The sequence below is a fragment of the Pempheris klunzingeri genome, chromosome 18 (assembly GCF_042242105.1).
Source record: "Pempheris klunzingeri isolate RE-2024b chromosome 18, fPemKlu1.hap1, whole genome shotgun sequence".
Classification (NCBI taxonomy): Eukaryota; Metazoa; Chordata; class Actinopteri; order Acropomatiformes; family Pempheridae; genus Pempheris; species Pempheris klunzingeri.
In genome coordinates this window covers 21,400,574-21,416,198 of record NC_092029.1, presented here as the reverse complement: position 1 = coordinate 21,416,198, position 15,625 = coordinate 21,400,574, and the positions used below count along the sequence as shown (strand labels likewise).

General features: G+C 43.9%; 1 protein-coding gene across 2 annotated transcripts; it reads left to right on the top strand.

Annotated features, from left to right (window-relative positions):
* The first annotated feature begins 6,243 nt into the window (after window positions 1–6,243).
* Window positions 6,244–14,419, top strand: katna1 (katanin p60 (ATPase containing) subunit A 1). 2 transcript variants are annotated; one of them, XM_070849173.1, is made up of 11 exons: window positions 6,244–6,340; window positions 7,321–7,486; window positions 8,395–8,534; window positions 8,889–9,084; window positions 9,306–9,421; window positions 10,120–10,225; window positions 10,313–10,471; window positions 11,975–12,101; window positions 12,278–12,412; window positions 13,213–13,339; window positions 13,755–14,419. In XM_070849173.1, exons 2-11 carry the CDS (start codon window positions 7,325–7,327, stop codon window positions 13,951–13,953), a joined length of 1,467 nt encoding a protein of 488 aa, XP_070705274.1. In that variant the 5' UTR covers window positions 6,244–6,340; window positions 7,321–7,324; the 3' UTR covers window positions 13,954–14,419. The 2 variants fall into 2 exon arrangements, with proteins under 2 accessions (XP_070705274.1, XP_070705273.1); XM_070849172.1 differs by having other exon boundaries at window positions 6,257–6,345.
* Window positions 14,420–15,625: the final 1,206 nt, after the last annotated feature.

The following is a 15,625-nucleotide window of genomic DNA, read 5'->3' as shown; positions in this document are numbered from 1 at the left end:
GACTTACTCTGTCTCCCTCGCTCCACAATGAACAGGGGAAGACCGGTAGACTGTTACAAAGACGAGTTAGAGGACACCAAAGGAAACTGCTGCGACAGTGCTATGTGTCTTGTATTGCAACTGACAAAGGCAAAAAAAAAAAAACGTCACACAGAATGTCCCCTTTCTAACACTGACTCTATTGAGTGTTTTACTTTTCAAAATGGCAGAGGAGGTCATTCCGCCAAGGTCAGGACTGGTGCTGAGAGAGGCAGCAATGTCAGGAAGGGTGAGCGCTTGTGAGCTCAGATTTCCTTCTTCCAAACAGCTAAAACAATGAAAATACACACAAGAGCACAGCGAAAACTGATACACGAGATGTGATACACGAGCCACAGACAGAAAAAGAAAGAGTCAATGGCATGTTGTCATATGATGCTTTGCAGAGTGAGTAAAGACAAGTGAAGAGTTATTGTACTAGACATTTTTATATTACAGTGGATCACTTGTCTACTTGTCTCATCAGCACTGTTTCCAGTCTTCCAGGAAGCAGATGTTTAGGTGAAAAAAAGCTTTAAAAACCAAGTGAAAGTGTAAATCTGTTTAATCTAACGTTGAATAGACGACAGATAAAATAATAAAATAATTGCACGGATTCCACGGAAGCATCAGCAGTCCTGAAAGCTATGTTAAATCAACCTAAAGCTGAAAACCCAATAACATAAATAGCAGCCATTTGGTGCTGGACAGGTAACTAAGAAAGGATTAGTCCAATCTTCTACTACAGTTGCTTGCTATGGTTGAGTCAAGGGGGTGATATGAGTAGAATTTGTAGTATTTGTGTCATCCTCCAGTCAGTGCACCCAGATCTATTTAAGAATTAGCCACAGACAAGTGTGGATGAGGTTGACACAGTTGAACAGGTTGTTAAAACTTAACTTGAAGATGTCTTTAGTCGTCCCAAAGATTGTAAATGTTAAATCCTAGAACAACCACTACCAGAGATTCCACGCAGGCTGAAAATGAAGCGTGTGGTCAGCTGCTTTGGGCGCTAACCGCAGGCCTTCTGGCCTGGTTTCTATCAGACAGAGGTGACCGTGATGATGCTCAGGCAAGCATGGCCAGCCCGAGCACCTATTCCCCGTCCTCAAGCCATCACGTCAGATCCACTGTCGCCTATTTAAAGGAAGACTTTTGTTGTTCCTTGCAGGATGATGGATGATGGACGTGCTCGGTCTCCTCTCAGGTTCACTGTGGGAACGCTGAGCCTGCATGGGCACTGCTATACTGTAATGAACATACATCATCACCATGGCAATGGGAAGCTCTGTGTTCTGCATGGCTCTCCAACGCCACCTACTGACGGATGGTGTGCGGTACTTCTCATAGTCATCACAGGAGTTCTTGAACACTATTAGATGAGATCCTGGGTCCATCCTGAAGTCCTTAAAGAAGTTCCCGGATGTAATACACATTAAGCATATGCCACCTCTTTTGCTGTAAGCCCCAACATTATGTCCTGCATGTTCCTATGTGTAGTTACAGAGGTTTACCTAGAAAATCTGGGCTCTCTGCCTGTGTGGGCCCTTTTCCCTAGAGTAAAAGGGATCAGTATGATGGGGAAAAATAAACTCTAAACTCTACAGTTCTTCTAATAGTTAAAAGAAATTTCATCAACATTATGAATAGATTAACATGTTTAACTGCTGTTGCTAAACAGACAACAAAGACCACTGACAGTTCAGAGTCAGTGGTCAGTACACTTCAGAGCTGTGGCAGACGGAGGAGTGAGGAGGAACACATTTGTTTTGGTCTGAGACTCTGAAATATCGAATATAATTTGCAACCCAAGTAACGACATCACTAGTTTGAAACTAACCAGAAGTTACTAAGAAATTGAGAAATTCCTCTGTCGCCCTCCCCTACAATGATTGTATAAGGACATGACCTGTGTGTCCTCAGCAGTAGCTCCACACCTACGCACAAGAACTGCCAGTCTTAGTATTGGTGTGAAACTAAACCACATACCCTGCTGCTTCAGTCTAAACTGCATCTGAATTAAGAAATAAGCTGAACTAGCCTTGCGCGTAGGAAATGTTATTCACGGCCAGTTCTGTCCTTCTAACCATGGCACAATGACGGGGAACTGGATAGGAACTTAAGTCAAGACACAGATTGTCTTCCAGTTGCAGCAGGGAGAAAACCTAAAGGAGAATTAACCAACAGAGATCAGTGAAGAACATTATCATCACTCCCTGGTCCCCATCACATGATGATGTCAGAGACTTGCCGTGTGTGCTTCTTGCTTACAGAGCCGTAAACTCAAATCCTCGCATCCTAAAAATGAAAATCAGGTCACACTGAGGGAGCTTTTGCAGCTTATGTAAAAAGATGTCCATCAAATACCTCATTATAGTATGACTCATTCCTGTGAAATTCTTCGGCACAATCCACCGCGCTGACACCTCAGATATCCGGCCATCAAAAGGCAGCAGTGACGAGCAGGCCGACTGTGCCATCTGCTGCGTGTAAAAGTGAAAGTGAGCGAGATGAGCCTGTGTGTATGCAGATGTGTGTGTGTGTGTGTGGTTGTACACAGTGCGCTGTATCTGCATATGTGGCTGAAATCAGGGAAGGCCTTTTTGTTTGCCCGCAGCACCGTCGCTGTGTCTACGAGCTGAAGACTGACTCATCTGTTTTTATCCTGTGTTTAGAAGCTGATGGGAGTTTTGGGCTTCTTTACCTCCCGACCTGCCAGCAGCAGGTTGGCATCGTTTACTGGTCTGCACAAGGAGGCTTGGTTTTGTTTTCAATGGAGCCGACTGGTTTAAACATGGCTTCACTTGGAACTCATATTAATATCAATCAATTTATTCTGCACCGTGACTTCCTGTACGGCTGTGGTTCAGAGGTAGAGTGGCTGATCCATCAGTCGGTAGTCTGACAGTTCTATCCCTGGCTGCTCTAAGTCGGCACGTCATCAGTGTCTTGCCTAAGGACACCTCAGGCAAGACACTGAAGACCGAAGACCTGAATGTTTGGATAAAGCACAAACACAGTCAGATGCAGACTCAGCAGCAGCAGCAGCGTCTGCACAACTTTTCTTTGATGTTTGATTAAAGTGGCTGTTGTAATGCATAATGAGACCTGCGCTGGCCTTTATTTTTTGAATGTAGCTTGATTCAAAAGCAAAATTACTTCAGGCTTTGTGCAGCTAAGACTAGTTTATCTGTCTTTTCCCCCCTGAGTATCTGCACTGCGTGCAGGCCGACAGGGTGCTAAACAGCACAGCAGATGTGCAATGCCATGGGAACAAGTACACAGTTTAGCCGGGGCAGCTGCCCTGACCTCAGAGCATAATGTGATATGATTCCATTCTATGTGCATTTCCGCCTCAAACTGTCCCATTTACTTAGCATATTCAGAGCACATGTGATGTAAGAGATTAGCTCAGACTGCACAGTGAGTAAAAACCAAAAAGCAGCTCAGTGTTTTTAAAGCTGTGCTGGTCAATATTTGCAGTGATTGTGGGCCTTTTTTCACTCTAGCACTTAACCAATCAAATACTGGCTCTAACCCTCACTGCTATCTCTCTCTCTCTGCCCGAGCAGCTGTCATTTCAGGCAAATTGGCATGACCCTCCTCCTCTCTGAGCAGCTCCAGGTACCTCCACGATCCGCCTGTCGCCTCCTAATCCACCTTCAGCTGTGTTCATCAGAAGCCTGCTCTTCATCACTCATCTCTCTACCGTCTCTTCACCCTTGATCACCATCAGCAGTGTCAAATCAGTGCTTATGTTTCTCCATGGCTGCTGGATGTGTGACTGTTTTATCGCTAACTTTATCAGGTGAATTTATGTAAATACTTGCGTTCTGTTATTCCCGACTAGACAAAAGCATCAGTTAATGCAGATATCGTGTGAGAAATGGAGATGATTACACGATTATTACTAAATAAAATGAAAAATCTAGCATTTCAAGTTAAACATCACTCACCTAATTATACTTTAGACACATTAAAAGTAAACAAAGGGTTATAAGTACAAATGGACCACATATTGTTTAACTCATGATGACTACTTACATGATTATGTTCATTTATTTATTTAAATAATCTATTTGTATACTTCAGTGTTTGCATTATTAGCTCGTCTTGTCTTTCTGCTGGTGTGGCGGCTGAGCACTGAGCGTTGTGTGATGGAAAGACACGAGCATTCTCTCTTTTTGGGTCCAACCAGCCTTTTATTCTGGTGATAACAGCTCAGCGTTGGGATTCTCACAGCTTCTCATGTCGGAGTCTCACGTGACAAGCTCCAGGACTTACTAAAACAAAGAAAAATTATTATTTAACCATTTGCTAGCTGGCAGTCTCACCATGGAGTTCTCCCTAGCTAGCTAGACGGTGTACAGCAGCAGACTGGCAACGATACACGGGTTGCACCCCTCAAGTCTGCGTCTGCAAGGGCCCAATAGAGGGCACCTTTGGCCTGAACGCCATCCCAGTCGAGACACATTTTACAGTACTGACAAAAATAACACAGCAAAGTAATGAAAAGTAATGACAAATGATACTAAATAATGGCAAGTGGAATCATTAACTACGCTGCCCTGGCAATATTAAAATGGATACTGGATACTAAAACCAACTAAACTGCTCTTAGAGACTTACAGTATCAGTCAAGAGTGTAGAAATCTCTGGATACAGTTTCAAAATGAAAACCGGTCGTGGTAATTCTACAACTTAGTTCCCTCTCTATTGCAAATAAATGGAGTGAGGAAGGACAGTCACATCACAGTCAACTGATCCACACAAACAAGATTAGATTAGATCACAGCAAATACCTGCAGGACATGAAAAGTAGGTCCAGTCACTGTTGTGTGTGGTTGTGAGTGTGTGTGTGTGTGTGTGTGTGCGTAAACCAGCACAACCTTGTTACGCTGTACACATCACTACACTCACTGCAACCATTCTCTCATTCGCTGCTCTGGTTGCCTGTGTTCCAACAGTTGATTTGTACACGCATGATATTTAGCTATTTCTCTAAATTATTCCGATTTTCAGGTCTTATGGACATCGAAACTTATTGCTGTAATGTTGCTGCTGTGATTTTACAGTAAAGAATGGACAACCTACCTCACATACTAGACTAGATATACAGGCTTCAGAAATATGCTGTAGCAATTCGTTCATAACAATATTTCTAGATGAATAGGTTGTAATGTAGGTTGATGATTTTTGCATTATAAAAACAGAAGAAATAAAGTGGTGTTGTATGTATTCATTGGAAGTTATGTATTGCGCATGTATAACAGATTTGTCAAAATTCTTGTTATATTAATAATGATAATTATATATACATGTTCTGGCACACCTACATCCCTTGCTTAAACCACCACTGGACCTCCCTCACTTTGCCCCCCAGCCAAAGGTGGGAGTAGAAGACTCTCCCCTGGTGTCCTGGATTGTGGACTATCTGACTGGTTTGTCTGTCAGACTCCAGCACTGCATGACTGACGCCCTGGTGAGAAACATGGACGCCACACAGGGGACGGTCCTGGCACCCTCACTGTTCACCCCCTACACCTCCCACTTCAGATAGAACTGCCACCTGCAGAAGTTCTCTTACAACCCTCTTATTGTGGGTTGCATCAGCCAGGGGAAGGAGCTGAGCATAGGGGTACAGTGGGCTGCATCCGTGAGTGCTGTGCTCTGCACCAATGACAGTTTAACACTGGTAAGACAAAGGAGTACAGTGGACGGAGATCACCCCCTACAACTATTCCCATAGGGGGTGGATGTGGACTCTGTTCAGGGCTAGAACTACCTCTAAGTACATCTGGACATCAAGCTGGACTGGGTTAAGAAAAATATTCTGTTGAGTGGAAGCTGCAATTCTGATTCACATTTGTGGTGAACAGTTTTCATTCAACTGTAGCTCCGACAGTGATGTCACTGATACAGCCATATGGTGTTTGAGTGTACTTTAGCGTGAACAGTCAGCTGGTAATGGCATATTTAAGTGTCAATTTAGTCTGAAGTATGCAGTCCATACTGTATGAATAGGCAGTAGCAGCAGGCCTATGATAGTTTGCCGTTCCCAACACAGCCCAGGTTTTACTTTGAAGGTTATGAGCGGAAGTAAAAACGTGTACTTCACTTAGCTTGAGCGACGTACACACTGAGCGTACGCAGCGCCGTCACTGACTTCCGGGATATGGAGCGGACTACAAACGTCACAGGGCGTCAGGTCCGGTCGTCTTTGGCCGGCTGGCTCCTTTAAGTAGCCTCGTTTTGAAGCGCCTCAGCGGAACTGGTCACAACAGACAGTGAGGAGAGGAGCCAGCGGGCGGCCGCCAGAAAAGTTGAGTATGGACTCAGTACAAGCCTGTCTAACAAACTAACTCTGTCCCATGTCTGTCTAACAAACTAACTCTGTCCCATGTCTGTCTAACAAACTAACTCCGTCCCATGTCTGTCTACGTACATTTACGTGAACACGTCGAGTTTTGGAAAGATGACGACTGTGCTTTTATACTTTTTTTTGAACGTAGAGAAACTAAACTCCAAAGTGACGGATGTCGCTAGTGAAGTGTACCCGTCACTTCACCTTGTAAAGCACCGCTACTAAGACATAGTAAAGTGAATTTGTGTGGCAGCCGTCCAGTGTTTCTACAGCACACCTAGCCGGACGCTAACATCTTGTACATGCACACTTTGGTGTCGCATTTTGCCACAAACAGAGGTCTGTGCTGGGCGAGGCTCCGGCTGATCCACGGAGCAAGGAGTTTAGGAGAGGAGCAGTGGGCCACCCTGTTGGTTCAGGTTCACTGGATCAGGACACGTGCCTCTAAACTGTGCATATGTCTTGTAGATATTGTAGCCTGCCAAGGGTGTGTGAAAGACTGACAGTTATCACATTATTCTAACTTTGTTCAATGTCAACCATCACATCCTGACATCTTTCCAAAAGTTTGAACACTTTCAGAAGGTTGTTATTTTCAGATGACACTGGACAGTTTAAGCCATATTTAAAAAGAGAGAATAGAAACACTTTTGAGAAGTAAGGATCCACCGATGTGTACTTGTAATGTAGAGAATCATCATTTTGTTTCTCCAAGTTTGTCTTGGTGTTGTTAAGTGTTCTGGCTCCATCGTCCTGCTTCAGTCAGTCTTTCTCTGGTGTGTCCTCTCAGAATGAGCCTATGCTTTTTTTGAGTTGTCAATAGGAAACGCTCTCTGTTGCCAAAAAAAAACCCAAATCAAAACATTTGCCCACATCATATCTCCATCGTTAGCTGCTGTGAGCTGTTGTGCACTGAGTCGCTGTCTGTGTGTCCACAGCACTATGAGTCTGCGAGAGATCAGTGAGAACGTGAAGCTGGCCCGTGAATACGCCCTGCTGGGAAACTACAGCTCAGCCAGTGTTCTCTATCACGGATTGCTGGAACAAATCAAGAAGTATGTGTACACCGTGCGGGACAGCAGCTTTCAGCAGAGGTGGCAGCAGGTGAGCAGGCATTAAAACGGACCAGATAAAACACTAAAGGCATGCTTTATTCTTGGGGAAGTCTGGTTGTATGAAGTCCTTGTCCAAACTACAGCTGATGGCAGCCGGCACACCCCCCCGGTTTGGAGAAGCAGGCGGGAGTACTGACCCAGAAGCTAAGCAATGCACTGCTGTGGATGGGGGCAGCAGAAAATCTTTTGCGATGTACGGCAGTGCACTGCTTTGCTTACAGGTTTATGCTTGTTGCAGTGACCGTGGCCTGTCTCTACACACTACACACATTCTTTATGCTGTGAACGTTTGCACAAGTTATTTTCAAACATTACAGCTCATTACAAGACCTCCTCAAAGTTACGGCCAGGGCCTCAAGACGGAGATGTCACCAGACGGCTGTAGTTCCCATCATGGCGTCTGTCTGGGACGGACAGTCCGTCTCTTCCTATGTTGCTTTTGTCTTTTTTAATAGCCACACACTGATCAATGCATCCTCAGCATCGAGGAGCTGTAGAGCCGCACACGTGGCCATGTTTAGTTTATGATCTTATTCTGGTTGACTTGCTCCTCGCAGGATGTCTTCTGTGTTCGCCCCCTGGTGTTTTGGAGAATTACTGCAGTGCACAGCACATGAAGCATAAACAGCACAGTGCACGCTCACAGCTCGTGTCCCGTCTGTGGGGGCCAGCACCACAGTGTCTCACACAAGTACAAACAGAACCTTAGCGTGCTTGTTGGGACTCCAAACTGGGGTCGTGCTGACCACTATCTACTGTCAGTAGTGCACTGACTATGAATAAGAGCTTCATACCACCCCAGTTAAAAAAAAAAAAAAATCAGAAGTATCCCTTTAACAGATCGACTCAGTTAGGAGTCCTGCCCTTAGAAAATATTCATCTATGTTTGTTTCTCAGTTGTGGCAAGAAATTAGTGAAGAAAATCGACAAGTTCTGGAAATAATGTCGACTCTGGAGAACTTTCAGCTGGACATGACGCCTGCCAAACCCAGTAACCATGACGACTGTGAAATACGGCCTGTGCAAGTGGAACAGAGGTATTGCAGTTGGTTGTTTACACACAGACTCTCTCAGTCATTGCTTCAGAACATGTTCTTTGCTCACTTGTATACCAGTTTTGGTCCACTGTAGACCCATTTCACTTTTTACCTTTGCAGTTCCCAGACGTGTGATCGGGGGTTATGTAAGCTCTTTGTGAACAATCGCTCCAATGTAGTCATATGATGGAGATTAGTGAACTTGAGTTCTTGCTGATGTGAGCCTGTTTTGTCACTGCTCTGCCCTCTAGAAAGGTGGTGTGTAAACCTCACACTGCCTCTTGGTGTGCTTCTTGTGTGGTTTTTCTCATAGTTGTTTGTTAACAGTTCCACCTTCCCCGTCTCCTTTCACAGGCATTCTCCTTGTCCCATCAGACGGCCCTCTAACCCTTATAAAGACAGCAAACCTCCCAATAACCGCCTGAGTGCAGCTGTGAGGGCCCAGCAGAGGCACTCTCCTCGTGGGGCCAACGGGGACAGAAGCAAACCCCCCAAGGGCAAAGAAAAGAAGGAGGCAAAGGAGGCTGCTGGCAAAGCAAAAGATGATAAGGTGAACCACATGCTGGTGGTATCAATGCATCACTTTCTCCTTCATAATATTACATGAGGTATATTGAAAGACAACTGTTCTGTTGTTGAATAAACAGGGATGCTGTGTTTACCTCCAGCCTTGCCTAGCTTGTCATTCCAGTTTTTTGTCTGGGAGAAACCAGAACACATGGGCTGCATTCAGGAAACAGGAAATGACCATGTTTTGTGTCTGCCTAGCAGAATAAAGCAGATGTCCAGGAGAAAGAGGTGAAGAAGTTTGATGGGACGGGATATGACAAAGACCTCGTGGAAGCTCTGGAGAGGGATATTATATCTCAGAATCCGAACATTAAATGGTGCGTCTTTATTGGTTTTCGTTCTTTATAGCTGCAAAAGTCATTCAGGGTGATGTATTTGTCTGCTGTCTGAGCAGTTCACTACTACACTACACTATACTACACTGCTTCCAGTCTTTGTAGTAAGCAAGGCTAAATATGTCCCAGAGGAGCCTCTTTATGGATGCTTAAGATAGTAAACGAGCCAGTTTCCATGGAAAAAATCTGCTTCCGAACTTTTACAATTCTCTGTCATGATATAGCCAGTTAATATGAAGCTACCTTACACTGAAACAATAACTACAAGTGATCTTGGGAAAAGCTCTAGAGCAAAAAATAGTTGACATATTTGCCTAAAATCTCTGGCTGAGGGTGCATTTTGAAATCTGAATTGTGACTTGAAAGAGTACAATTTCAAGTGTCACGATTTAAATTCGGATATACTTAAGTTATTAATGATATCTTGAGCTAAAAGAGGTGAAGCTATTATTTAGCAACTGTTGATTCTCTTGTTATATGACACAGCTGGTCACATCATGTTATATTCTGACAAGAGGAATGTCATGGTTAAGCATGGCTTAAAGAAAGACTCCCTGACTGTTATGTCAGGAACACAGGTTTCAGGGGCAGACGCTTACTTACCTAGAATCATAGTTTGTGTGATCTATCAAACAACTTTCAGGGCATGATTGTCATCTCTGTGTAACCTGTGTCTTTAGGGACAACATTGCAGACTTGGAAGACGCAAAAAAACTCCTTAAAGAGGCTGTTGTGTTGCCGATGTGGATGCCGGCATTTTTCAAAGGCATACGAAGACCATGGAAGGTGCTAATTTTAAGAGATCTGAGTCTGATTTGTTTTGTAATATGTATCACTAATATTAATGCGCAGAAATCCTTTTTTTGGCTGTAGGGGGTGCTTATGGTGGGACCTCCAGGCACGGGAAAAACACTTTTGGCCAAAGCAGTAGCTACTGAGTGCAGAACCACATTCTTCAACGTTTCCTCATCTACTCTCACCTCTAAGTACAGAGGGGAGTCTGAGAAGCTAGTTCGTCTTCTCTTTGAAATGGTAAGACTTAAGAGATCATTTGTATGGCTAGTGTGTACGTATTTGATATATTTAGCCTCTAATCAACCCCCCCCATATAGAACACCAGTCAGTGTCTCCAGCAAACAATTCAATTTCAATTCAATTCAATTTATTTTGTTGTATAGCCCAATATCACAACAGAGTGTCTCACAGTGCTTTACAAAGTTCACTGAAATAAACAAGTGTAAGCGAACAAACAATCTAATAAAGAGTCCAGCAGTCGATGAGGCCAGTGGATCAGTCCGATGGATCAGTCCGATGGATCAGTCCGATGGATCAGTCCGAGGCATCACCTGCCCTTTATGACCCTCCTTCTTCGGGAAGGAAAAACTCAAAAAACCCAGTGGGAAAAGAGAAACCTGAGAGATGAGAAAAGCACAGAAAGTTAGTAACAGACATTAAAGAGACATGAAGCATCAGGATGGAGAGGAGGAGAGAGGAGCTCAGTGCATCATGGGAATCCCCCGGCAGTCTGAGCCTATAGCAGCATAACTAGGGGCTGGTCCAAGGCCTGATCCAGCCCTGAACTATAATCTCTTCTCCTAGTTGTTGTCAGTACACGAGCAGCAGCATTCTGGACCAGCTGGAGAGTCTTTAAGGACTTATTGGGGCAGCCTGATAATAAGGAGTTGTAATAGTCTGACCTGGAAGTGACAAATGGTCTATTTTTTCTGCATCATCAGTGGATATGATGGGCCTGATTTTAGCAATATTACATAGATGGAAAAAGGCAGTTCTGGAAAAAAAGTTCAATGTGGTAGTTAAAGGACAAATCCTGATCAAATAAGACTCCCAGATTCCTCCCAGTGGAGCTGGAGGCCAGATTAATGCCATCCAGAGCAGTTATGTTGTTTGGGGCCAAGCAGAATAACTTCAGTTTTATCTGAGTTTAGCAGCAGAAAATTGCTGCTCATCCAGGACTTTATGTCCTGAAGGCAGACTTGAAGTTTAGCCAACTGATTTGATTAATCTGGCTTTATTGATAAGTATAATATGGTATCATCTCCATAACAATGGAAATTAATTTATGCTTCATGATAATATTACCCAGAGGAAGCATATATAAGGTGAATAGTACAGGTCCAAGCACTGGACCTTGTGGAACTCCATGTCTTACTTTAGTGTGGACAGAGGACTCATTGTTAACATGTGCAAACTGAAATCGGCAATTTGACATTACAGAGGGCCTTTCTATAGGTTTTCACACTGTCTTGCCAAATTAAGTGTGATTCTTCCAATTTGGTGGCACGCCACATCCTTTCAAGTTTTCGTGAATGTTGCTTAAGCTCGCGTGTCTGGGAGTTGTACCAGGGAGCTTGTCTCTTTTCTTTAATTATCCTTCTTTAGATTTAATCTTATGTAAAACTTTAGCAGCATCCCTGATAAACCTACTGCACCTTCTTATAAGACTACCTTATATAACACCTGTGCTGAGCTAATGAGTTGAGGAGTGACGCCGTCGTTGTGTGTGCTCTTGAACAGGCACGTTTTTATGCTCCCACTACAATCTTCATCGATGAAATTGACTCCATGTGCAGCCGCAGAGGGACTTCAGAAGAGCATGAGGCCAGTCGAAGAGTCAAGGCAGAGTTACTGGTGCAGATGGATGGTATAATATAATAATTATATAATGTGCCACACTTGTACTGACATACTGACGGTAGCACAGCCACAGTTGTACTTACCAAGTCTTGCATTTGCTCTTAAAATGTTTCATTTTTCCAAAATGTTTGAATCATTAGTTTTCTGCAGCTTTCTGCAATTGTACTGTTGCATTTTGTGTAGGTGTTGGTGGAGCATCAGAAAACGATGATCCATCCAAGATGGTAATGGTGCTTGCTGCCACTAATTTCCCATGGGACATCGATGAGGCTCTGAGAAGACGGCTGGAGAAGAGGATCTACATCCCTCTGCCTTCAAGTACAGTCATTTCTATGCTGCTTGACAGTGTAGTCTCCTAGCCTGACATCGCACACTATCTGTTCATTTTCAATTTGCAACACGCACAGACCAAAATGCCTCTGGATACAATTAGACCTGCAACCGATCAGGGAAACAAATCCTGTCTGAAGTATGGCAAACACATCTTTGTGATCAACAAAAGCTTGAGGTGCAGTTGTTTTGTTTTTTTTTTTCTTTTTGAGAAAATATACCATCTAGTTCATGAGCTATAGATTCGTCTGGTTCTCAGGTCAGTAGTTTTCACAAATCACATGAAACCCTGGATTCATAACTGACCAAAGTTACTGCACACTAATGTGGCCATAGAGACAGACTACATAAGTCCTTCATAATGTTTTTATTAATTACAGCTGTATTACCTGCATCATGTGGAGTCATACTAGATTAACCTGCCACGGATGCCCTGCACTAAAAATGAGCCTCTGGGGCCTCCACTGACCCCCACATTCCTTGCATTCTGTACAGAGTACACAGCAGCTACACATGAAGCTTCATCATATTTTGTTACGAGCACCAGGAAACAACCAGTGATCCAATGGTGAAATACTACATGGTTCTAGGATTGTTGTACATAAGGGGATTGATATGGGAAAAGTGGGAGCACTGTAGCTGGAGCCGATCGAGGTGGGGTGTACCAAGGACAGGTTGTCAGTCCATCACAGGGCTGACACACAGCAACGTGTTGTGTATGTGCGGGAACTACTAGGGAAAAATGAGCCTCCTTTAGACTCCACTCACTGCTGCATTCCCTTTTGCAGCCAAAGGGCGAGTGGAGCTGCTCAGGATCAACCTGAAGGAGCTGGAGCTGGCCGGCGACGTGGACATGGACAAGATCGCAGAGCAGATGGAAGGTTACTCAGGGGCCGACATTACCAACGTATGCAGGTCAGCCGTTTTCAAACCTTCATGTGTTGTGTCATCTCTGGTTCATATAGAAACGACTGTAAAGATCAACATGGTCTATGTACAGAGGATTTGTGTCATTGTTACAGTAGATAAAATACAATAAGGTTTGCACGTCCGATGGCCACATAATTACAACGACCCTGGTTTGATTCCAACCAATTTTTGTAAGGAGAACTGGTTAAGCTTTAAGTCGGAATGGTTTGGTAACCTTAAAGGAGTCCAATGTTGAAAAAGACATTATAAATGTGTGTTTAAACAAGTGGGGGGTTTTTTTTCTATTTTTGCAGACAGAACAATAAAAGCAAAGGCTGGAAAATGAATTGTAGGAATGAATGTAAATGAGTGGATTAGCAGCTCATTTGTAACCTCATGAATCTGTTGTGTGACGCTGCAGGGATGCCTCTCTGATGGCCATGAGGCGAAGAATCGAGGGCCTCACGCCAGAGGAGATCCGCAGCATTTCCCGGGATGAGATGCACATGCCCACCACCATGGAGGACTTTGAGTCGGCTCTGAAGAAAGTGTCCAAATCTGTGTCTGCTGCAGACCTGGAGAAGTACGAAAAGTGGATCGAAGAGTTTGGATCCTGCTGAGAAACGGCAGCTTCTGTCCAATTCTTAAACTGTTGAGAGTTGTAGGGTAATGGTGAGTCTCATTACTGAGCGTGTGTGTCTGCTTGTAGCTGTATTTTTCTGTGGCACCTCTTCCTAGTGTACATTATGTTAATGTCATGCAAAAGTCTTAATCTTAAAAAGGTGGCTGAGGGGTCGACTTGGTGCTTGAAAATGTTTAATCCTAAAATCATCGAACATGTTCAACATGTAAGACAAACTCAGCTGTAGCTGTTAGAAAAACTGACAAATGTGAGGACACAACGTTTCTTGCAGGACACAGTCGAGTTCATTCCACAGATGTTTTACTGCTACTTTGCCTTTCCTGAGTGTCGGAATACCATTTAAATGTTACTCTTGTCTTTTTTTTTTTTAATGCACATGATTGTATTTGGAACCATGTGGTTGTTTCATTTATTTGGAGATGTTAGTTCTTATGAACAAAACACTAAATAGATATTTCTTTAAATAAAGTTAATGTTTATGGATATTGACATGATATCATTTCTTCACCAGAAAGGGGGGGGGGGATTACTGCAGTTATTCTACCCCCTTCTTGACAAACATTCATACTTAGTAAAGCACCCTTTTGCTGTTACGACCTGCTGTAAACGTGATGCATATCCAGACACCAGGTTCTAACTGAAGCCAAGCCTTGGAGGACTTTGAGGAATGTTTGGGATCATTGTCCTGTTGAAAGGTCCAGTGACCCTCAAGCTTCAGCTTCCTCACAGACGGCATGAACGTTTCTCCTGGATTTCCTGATACTTGATTGAATCCATGTTGCCCTCCAAACGCTGCAGGTTTCCAGAGCCAGAAGAAGCAAAGCAGCCCCAGAGCATCACTGATCCACCTCCATGCTTCACTGTAGGCAGGGGGTTCTTTTCAGCGTCTGCCTCATTCTTCCTCCTCCAGACATACTGCTGATCCACAGACCTGAAAAGTTACCATTTTGTTTCATCGCTCCACAGAACACAATCCCAGCAGCGGTAGGTCAGTAGTGGTGAACTTCTTGGAGTTCGGTCACGGAGGCCTTCAGAGTTTAGTATGTGTCTTACTGTAGGAAGTGAAACCTCAGAGCCTGCTGCCACCAAGTCTTACTGCAGGTCTTCTGCAGTCTCTTGAGGGTTTTTGTCCTCCTGCCTCCTTCTAGCTTCCTCTGCCACGTCCAGGTGGTGCAGCCAGTGTCCCTTTAGCTCTGAACTGGTGAACTGTGCTTCCAACAGTATCTCTGGGAACATTCAGTGCCTTTTCTGTCTTTTTGTATCATTTTCCCTGTTTGTACAAAGCAGTGATCTCCTCTCTTAACTTTTTGGACAATTCTCTTGACTTACCCATATTTCTAACATACAACCAAACATCACTGTGAACAAACCCCCGTCTAGTTCGGGTATTTGATGTGTTCTGTCTTAAGCACACCTGATGATACTAATGAGGCTCTTCATTAGATGCATCAGCTGTGCTTGAGACAACACCTGATTTGCAAATGAGTGCTCTTATGAGGGATTCTGTTCAGGGGGGTGAACAATTTTGAGACAGCAGTAGTTATTAAAAGTGGAATATTGCGTAGAATTTGGAGAAACCACCTGTAATATTAGTTGTGTTGAGCTCTTTCAGTTGAATAGTTTTGAGTGCAACTGTACCTTTGGCTGAC